Source organism: Otolemur garnettii, unplaced genomic scaffold (genome assembly GCF_000181295.1).
Source record: "Otolemur garnettii isolate 467f Iridium unplaced genomic scaffold, OtoGar3 scaffold00185, whole genome shotgun sequence".
Lineage (NCBI taxonomy): Eukaryota > Metazoa > Chordata > Mammalia > Primates > Galagidae > Otolemur > Otolemur garnettii.
Genome location: NW_003852580.1, coordinates 1,856,666 through 1,865,687, shown reverse-complemented (window position 1 = coordinate 1,865,687; position 9,022 = coordinate 1,856,666). Strand labels below are relative to the sequence as shown.

The 9,022-nt window shown below is 60.5% G+C and overlaps 1 protein-coding gene across 2 annotated transcripts in view; it reads right to left on the bottom strand.

Annotated features, from left to right (window-relative positions):
- ZFPM1 (zinc finger protein, FOG family member 1) overlaps positions 1–9,022 on the bottom strand; it is a 73,283-nt gene that overhangs the window by 40,147 nt on the left and 24,114 nt on the right. For both annotated transcript variants that reach the window (XM_023507497.1, XM_012812061.2), the window contains exons 2-3: positions 4,830–4,934; positions 2,285–2,410 (exon numbers count right to left, since the gene is read on the bottom strand). In XM_023507497.1, coding sequence (XP_023363265.1) covers positions 2,285–2,410; positions 4,830–4,920 — 217 coding nt within the window. In that variant the 5' untranslated portion in view covers positions 4,921–4,934. The remainder of the gene's footprint in view (positions 1–2,284; positions 2,411–4,829; positions 4,935–9,022) is intronic.

Genomic DNA, 9,022 nt, shown 5'->3' with positions numbered 1-9,022 from the left:
GGGGAGAGATGGGGAGAGACAGGGAGATGGGGAGAGATGGGGAGAGATGAGGAGAGATGGGAAGAGATGAGGAGAGATGAGGAAATGAGAGGAGATGGGGGAGACAGCGAGAAGGGGAGAGATGGGGAGATGGGAAGATGGAGATGGGGAGAGATGGAGAGATGGGGAGTGGGGAAGGGGCACAGGGCAAGGTGCTCACGCAGGTCTGTAGCAGGGAGTAGTCTGAGGGATGGTGTGGAGGGCAGGCAAGGGCACTGGGGACATGTGGGCAAAGGTGGTGAGCCCCTGCTGCACCCTGAGCCACTGGGGGCTGGGCGCTGCCTCGGCCTGCTGACCCCCACAGAGCCCTGGTGCCCTGCAGCCGGCACAAGGAGATAAGAGCCCGCTGGGCCTCCTGCTTCCCGGCTGGGTGATAGTGCGTCCTGCGTGTCCTGATAGGTTGTGGCCACTGCAGCGGTTGGCGCAGCCGCATATCGGGCCATCACTGCCCGCTGCTCCCGAGTTTGTATCTGTGGGCACTGATAGGGGACCTCTGGCCCTGGGGGCAGCAGCACAGGAAGCCTGGGGGTGCCCAACCACAGCCAAGATCTGGGCCCAGCCTCACGAGCCAGGCCCCTGTTCCCCGGGGCCTCCACTATCCATCTGGAAAACAGGAGCGATGATCCTACACCCCATGGATGAACGGACACCACCCTGGGTGATGATGGAGCTCACATTTAGGAACTGGCAGCTGGGCCCTGGAGCCAGACTCAAAATTAGACCTGGGTCTGCTGCTCCCTAGCCCAAGGCCTTGAACTTGGCTTCCAGGAATGTCAGGGCCACCTCCTCTGCAGAGTGGGGTCCACAGTGCTGAACAGTGCCATGTGCCCTTGGGGGGAAACTGAGGCAGTCATCCCTCCCCATGTGAGACCAACACAAGCTGTGCTGACATGGCCGTGAGGATGCAGGCCCTGGCTGAGCCCCAGGCAAGTAGGGCCTATTCTTAGGTAGGTGCTCCCTGGTGAGGAGAAGACGCTGGGTGTGTTTCTGCCAGGGGCCTCCCCTGCTGTCTCTGGTTCCCAAGACACGAAAGCTGCAGTGTCTGCTGTGCTGTACCCACTCCCTTTCTGAGGGTAGCAGGGGGAGCCCCACGGGCTGGCAGCGGCGAGGTCCCCAGCTCTGTCCTGCCCAGGACACTCCTCCAGCCCATCCAGCTGGCCTTGGCTTCCCAGAGGTGGTGGTCACTACCTGGCTGTGCCCACAGGCCAGCCCCTCCCTCTCTGGATTCAGGCCCAGCTGTGGGATGAGCTACTAAGTGAGCAGGGACTTCCCAGCACATGGGCGGTCGCGTCCACTTGGCATACTCACAGACAGCATGAATTGGCCACCACATTCTCTCGACACCGGTACCCTGACAAACAGGATCACCTGACTACCCTGACACCCTTCCCATCTTGGCCTCTGGGGGCCCCCAAGGAGAAACAGGGTTTCCCTATGCCTCAGTGAAGCATGCCCTGACGCCCAGCAGGGCAAGACCCTTGCCTGGTCATTTGCTTCTCTGCAGACATGAACTTGTGAGCTCCTGAGGCTGCCTGCTCCCAGCATACACAGCAGGAGCTCCAGCAGCTTGCTGCATCGCATGTGTGCCCAGTGCTGAGTACTCAGCCTCCATTCCCTCCCTCCCTTCAACGGGGACTGTGCCAGGTGCCACCACCTTGCCTCTGCTGGCATCCCTCCCTCCCCGCCAGGGCCTGGTTAGGCTGCCCTGGAAAACCATCCCAAGAGCCCTTTCTCGTGCCTTGGGCTATGTTATTTATTCCTTAGGAACTGCCAACATGACCTAACTGCTCAGTCTTCCCCACATTCACAAGTGGATGGAATCTGATGCAGTCCCCACGAGTCAGCCACAGAAGATGCCTCTGTGGTCAGAGCTCCCTCTGCGATGTGTGGAGTAGGGCACCACATCACCCCCTCTGACATCCCTGTGGCCTGGCTGGCGCCACCCCAGTGTGGGGTGGGGTCCTCTCCTGCCCCACCCACGGCTCCAGACACAGCCTGAGCTCTCTCCTGTCAGCCTCTGGATGGCTGCCCTGGCCTTCTGGGACATCTCTTCTGATAGCACTTGTTCTCTGACTCCTGGAGTCCATACTGCTCTCCCCACACCCTTCCATATGGGATTTGTGGGGCATCACACAAAATGCCTGCCTGCAGCTATGCCACCAGTCACTTGTTGGGGCTGGCTAGGACCCGGGCTGCTCTGGGCAGGTGATGCTGCTAGACCCTTCCCTGCCCCCTTCCAGGTTACCTGGGCCGCTCCAGGGCCTGCGTGGCTCTCCCTCAGCTTCCTCCTGAGGCTTGGGCTCTGGGTCCGGCCCTGCCTTCTCCTCAGGGTCTCCTGGGGATGTGGGGGGTGGTGGCGGTGAATTAGCATCTGCGGGGAGGAAGACACTGTCACGTTGTTGCTGAGACCTGCACTGGGAGGGCTATTGAGAGAGCTACTGAGGCCCGGGGTGGCTGAGCACAGGCCCCAAAATGTCACCTCCCCTCCTGGCTTGCTCTAATTGGAGGGGAGGGGGAGAAATCCCAGTTTTCCTCTTGGCCTCTTATAACCTCACATCCCTTTCATTAGTTGCCCCGATAATAATTGTTATCCCAGCTGCTGTTAATAATCAGTGTGAGGAGGGCCCAGAGGCACGCCCAGGCCAGTGGCACATGTGTGGCCTCAGGTTCCCTGTCCCCTCTGCTGGCAGCTGGGGGCCCCTCCACCAGGCCCCGCACCCAATTCCAGCCCAAAGGGCATATTTGCCTTCCCAGCGGGCCTGATAACCACCTCGGCTCCCAATCGATGAGCTCCCATAAAGCCCCCCCTTGGTGACGTCACACACCCAGAAGATTATTAATACCCGCGATAAGGGCCGTGATTAACATCAAATAAATCAATCACACAGTATAAAAGTCCCATTATTTTTGGCTATAAATCAAAGTGGCTGGCATTTGAGCTCCAGCCACCGCGAGAGCGCCTCGCTGGACCCGCCTGCGCGGCAGACACTCTCCCGCGCCGTCTTATCGGGCCCATCTCTGTGTTATCACCGCGGCCTGTGCCAGGTGCAACCCTGGCTGTTTTTTCCAGCTCCCTCTCGGCCCCACCCCGCCCCGCGCAGCCTCGGCCCCACATCAGATAGGGAGTCTGGCTCCCCGGAAAGCCGGCCCAGGCCAAAGTCCACTAGCAACGCCACCTGCCCTTTGGTGCGGCCCCTCTGCCAGGCTCCTGTGGTGGCCGGCCTGGTAGCACCTAATGTGATGACGACCGCAGGGCCACCTTGGAGCACCACACACCTCACACGTGCCCGCTCCTCGCAGCTACTGGGTGTGGGGGCTCATGCCCAGTCTACGGATGCAGAAACCCAGGCCCAGAGAAGGTTAAGAGATAGGCTAGGGGGAGCCTCTCTGTACCACTAAGCAACGTGTGGTGATGGGGATGGTGTCAAAGGCAATCGCGAGCAGCAGCACGTCCCAGCCCTTCACTCTGACCTGCCCTGCAGTGGGATGTGTCCCCAGGGAACTGAGGTCCCCCAGGCCTGGGACTCTAGGACCCTCCTATTGTGGAGGGGCCAGGCCAGCAGGCTAGGTGTGCAGGGCCTGGGGAAGGACCCACGGGGCTCCAGGCCTATGGTGGGGACCCTGACACTCAGACTGGGAAGTACTGGGGTGGGGAGCCCAGTAACAAGCCCCCTCTTCCAGGGACCAGGGTCTGTCTGGGATCCCTGCCAGTCTCTTGCCCACCCCTTATCCTGCCCTCAGGGCCTGTGCATTGCTGGTGCCACTGCCTCGTACCCGGCCCCAGGCTCACATGGGGTCCACGTGTCTGTGGGGTCTCTGCTCTTTGCTGGCCACCCTGCCTCACCATCTGCCCACCCTCCAGATGACCTGGCTGTGGCCATATCCCCCTGTCAGACTATGCGGAGTGGTCCAGACTCCATACGCAGAGGTTTGCTGTAGAGCGGGTGTGACATCACCAATGTGGCTGCTGGTGGGGGAAGCCGGCTCACATCTCCGTGAACTGGCTGGTGCACTTTCAGACCCTGGGAAACAGAGGTAAGGGTGGAACCTCCATCTCTGCGGGCCCCTCCTGGGGTGTCTAGGGCACTGATGGCCCTCCTTGGGTACCTGGCCTGAGCAAGCTTCCTAGAGTCAGAGGGTTCTTGGGAAATACCCTGCCCCTCAGAGAAACTGCCCCCAGGTGAGTATGAAGATGCCTGAGGTGGGCTAAAAAGCAGGTGAAGTGGGAGTTAGGCTGGCTTCAGACTTGAGTGGGTCCCTATTTGAGTGCCTGCAGGCTGTGTGACACTGGGGAAGTCACTCGACCTCTCTGGACCTCACTGCCTTGTCAGTCAAATGGGGTGCACGCCCTACCTGTGCACTGAGGCTATGCAAAGCACCTGGCAGGGCCCACAACTCAGCAGGCTCCAGAGCCCCCAAGGACAGAGGCCTCAGCGGTTCCATACAGGGAAACTGAGACTAGAGGCATGGCCCTCGTGTGGTCACTTAGTGGTACCTACGTGCTGGTACCTAACTCTGGGGCCTCTATCTGGGCTTCAGTCTCCTTACCTGCACCACAAGGGGTCGGACTCCCAGGACCTGTGTCCTAAGAAGGTGCATCCCTGCCCTCTTTCAAGCCCTCAGGCCTCCCACCCCGCGCCCTCCCCTGGCTGGAAGATAGCTGGGCATCTTCTGGCCCTGTCAGGCATGGTCAGCCACAGACACCGCCCAGTAGCACGCCCAGTGCCCAAGTGTGGCAGCTGAGGCCCTACAGGTTGGGAAATGGGGCGGGAGGGGTCTTCCTGACTCACCTGTTCTGGCAGGGCTCAGGGGCTCAGGTACCTCAGGTTCCTGCTCTGTGAGGCTGGCATCCGAGGCCTGCAAATCCTCTCCAGCCTCCATGTCTCCAAGGGAACCTGCAGACAGAAGCCCAGGGCAGCCCGTGAGCAGCTTTAGGATGAGATCTCCCACCCCCTCTACCCTCCTGCACCTTCCGTGCAGCCAGGGGTCAGCCACCACATGAGGCCAGAGCCCAAGAGGGGACGGCCTCCAAGCAATGTGTGAACCCCCTTGCTTCAACCCCAACCCCTGCAGCAATTCCAAAGCCTCAGGGTCACCTTGCCTGCCCTCTGACCTCTTGCCAGGGTGAGAGACCTGGCCACTCCTTGTGTCTCTTTCCCACCTGCTCCCCCCAGCACCAGGGGACTGGCCCCCACACATTCTAGGCACAGGAGCATTGTCGGGGCCTGTGAGTCAGATAGACACTGTGGCCCTCGTCCAGGCCTCCGGGCCCCAGCACCCCATCCACTGCCTGAAGGTAGGTACAGTCTGCTCCACACCCCCCAGCCTGAGGGGGTTCCCTTACTTGGTCCCCATGCTCTGGGAATCCCCTGAGGGGGGCACCAGCGCTCAGTACAGGCCTACACAAGGGAGGCACTCATAGCTCAGTCGAATGAACACATGACTAAAGGGCCACAGGCATCTGCAGCGAGCTGGGGGCCGCGGTGCCACGGGGCCTGGGCTCCCTCAGAGACTCGGGTACTAGGGTCTCAACAGGTGACAAGGCAGATGGAGACAAGTCCACTTGGCCCAAGGAGGTGGCATCTTCCACCCATAGTCAGGCAATGGGGTCAACTGTGTGGTCTGTGAAGATGGTGGCACCCAGTCATCCCGTTCTCCCTGTCTCTGCTTCCCAGGGCCCCCAGACCTGGGTCCTGGAGACGGGATCTGGGCATGGGGCCAACTCCTGCCCTGATGGCCACCCAAGTTCATCCTGTGTAACACCTGACCTGCCCCCCGCCCCCCACGGCCTGCCAGGGAAATGACCTCCCACAGTCCCTGTTTAGCCTGAGGCATGAGAGAGGGGCACCCCAGTCCACAGATTCCCACAGCAGCCAAGCCCCTCTCATTCCTGAAGAAAATCAGCAAGAGGAAAAGTCTGGAAAACCTGCTAGCATCCGTAAGTCCACATGTCAGTGATGCTGGACAGAGCAGAGCAGGCCTGCTTCAATGGGGTTGGGGCCAAAGGCATCAGAGGGGAGCTCTGAGCCAGGACAGAATGGTCACTTCACAAGGGTGAGCTCCCTGTTCCTGGAGGCAACCAAACAAGCAGATGGGGAGTGGCCTGGGTTTGCACCTCTGTGGCTTAGTGGTGCCTCCCTCTGGGGATTTGATGGTCCCCAGAAAACCACATAGAGGGCCCAGAATGCTCTTATCACGTCCTGGCCCACCCCCTCGTCTGTTTTCCAGGGAAAGGCAGGAGGCAGCGAGAGCTCGGCCTGCTGGTGCCTGGACATCTGCCCTCCCTGTCACAAATGTGTGGCTGGCCAGCATCCAACACTGGCCACAGTAGCTGGCTCATGTCAGGGGACAGAGGCCCCGAGGACTGTGGGTGAGTGCCTGAGTGCTGCTGGGACAAAGTTCCCAGGTGACTTCCGAAGCTCATGTGGGGCTCGGAGGGGGAAGTGAGCCTTGGGTTTGGATCCAGAACCCCTCTTTGATCCCTGTGGCTACTGTAACCAATAGCAGTTGTTCCTGGCGAGGCAGGTGGCAGATTCTTTTTCTGCCTTCTGCTGACACCTGAGGGCCTTATGCTGGCACCAAACTGCCAGACACTGTGGGGATGAATCAGCCAGTGAAGAGACAACCAGAACCATAGATGGGCCCCAAACCAAAAATAAACTGTGGAAACGCAGTGAGGGAAGGAGGCAGGTAAGGGATACGGGCGGCAGGTCTCCAAGGTGACAATGTTGCTGATATAAGACCAAGGGCTGAGAAAAGACGGAGCATCACGTGCAAAGGCCCAGAGGGGGATGCGTGGGAAGGACAGGAAGACTGGGGCAGGGTGTGGAGGGATGGAGGCTAAGAGCACAGAAGCCTGACAACACCAACCTCAGAGCCCACGGGGAAAGCTGATCCTCATCCTGGGGTCACTCGGGAGCCATGGAAGGTCCCAGGGTGGTAGGATCACTTTCCCAGCCTCCTCAGAACTCCTTGCAGCTGTGATTACAGTAGAGGGCTGGGCTCAGCCCTGGGCTAAGGCCTACCATCTCTCACTAGCGAGCCACACAGCAGGCTCCGAGAGCAACTTGTGCCCCTGGAATAGGGGGTGTGACCTCTGTGACCTCCTTCTACAGTTAGCCTCTGCTCCACACCTGAGCTGGCACTGGCTTTACCAAGCCGCCCTCAGCTGTGCCTGCCTCAGTGGCAGTGTGCAAGGCCACTAGCATTAGCATACTCGCCTGCCTCAGGGGCTGCCCAGGGCTGGGGTCCCTCCTGCTGGGCAGTTCAGGGCCCCAGGGCTGCAGCTGCTGCTCTGGCAAATGGGCCTGAGGCCACCTGTCTTTAGGTACTTTGGGGCCAGATCCCTGGGGGCTGGGCTGATGCTGGAATTGCACAGCAGACCCGCCCTTGCCCATACCTGCACCCCCTGGAAGGCAGTCCTGACTCCTGGTGCCCCTCCCAGGAGGGCCTCAGACACCCAGGGAGGCCCTGAGCTCTTGAAGTGTTCTACCATTTACCGGAGAACAAAGACACCCGCTCTGCACAAAGCCGTGACAATGAGCGTGGAGAAAGCGCTGCCAGGCTAATTTCAGTTCCAGCCACAATTAAAGCGTCCCTGACAATGCAGCACAATCACCAACCAGCACATTGCTCAGCCCACAAACAGGACATGGTGAGGTGCCTTCTGCCCAGGCCACCTTGGTGCCGGCCAGCAGGGCCCATCCTGCTGGGCCCTGTCTGTGATGCATTCAAGTCTATAGGTTGCCTGGGGGCCCTGCTGGCTGGGGGTGTCCTTGAGCCACAGTGTGTTCTGTTGCCTCCCTGGACCCCAACTGCACGCCAGGCTGGACCTATGGCCAGGCAAGTTGACTGATGGATGTTGTGTCTCTGATGTGTGACTTTGAATAAGTCACACTCTCTGTGCTTGGTTTCCTCATCCACACTTGGAACTCACAGAGGCTTCCACCTCACAGGACAAGCTCGTTGAGCACCTGCATCACTGGGGTTCAGCACAGGGCCTCCTGCATCACTGGGGCTCAACACAGGGTGACCTGCATCACTGGAGCTCAGCACAGGGTGACCTACATTACCAGGGTTCTGCACAGGGCCAGCTGCATCACCAGGGCTCAACACAGGGCCACCTGCATCACCGGAGCTCAGCACAGGGTGACCTGCATCACTGGGGCTCAGTACAGGGTGACCTGCATCACTGGGGCTCAGCACAGGGTGACCTGCATTACCGGGGTTCTTCACAGGGCCACCTGCATCACCGGAGCTCAGCACAGGGTGACCTGCATCACTGGGGTTCAGCACAGGGCCACCTGCATCACCGGAGCTCAGCACAGGGTGACCTGTATCACTGGGGTTCTGCACAGAGCCAGCTGCATCACCAGGGCTCAACACAGGGCCACCTGCATCACCGGAGCTCAGCACAGGGCCTCCTGCATCACTGGGGTTCTGCACAGGGCCAGCTGCATCACCAGGGCTCAACACAGGGCCACCAGCATCACCGGGGCTGAGCACAGGGACCCCTGGATCACTAGGGCTCAGCACAGGGCCCCCTGCATCACCAGGGCTGAGCACAGGGCCCCCTGCATCACCGGGGCTCAGCACAGGGTGACCTGCATCACCGGGGTTCTGCATAGGGCCACCAGCATCACTGGGGCTCAACACAGGGCCACCAGCATCACCAGGGCTGAGCACAGGGCCACCAGCATCACCAGGGCTGAGCACAGGGCCCCCTGCATCACCAGGGCTGAGCACAGGGCCACCTGCATCACAGGAGCTCTGCACAGGGCCACCTGCATCAGCAGGGCTGAGCACAGGGCCACCTGCATCACCGGGGCTGAGCACAGGGCCACCTGCATCACTGGGGCTCAGCACAGGGCCACCTGCATCACCAGAGCTCTGCACAGGGCCACCTGCATCACCAGGGCTCAGCACAAGACCACCTGCATCACTGGGGATCAACACAAGGCCACCTGCATCACTGGGGCTCAGC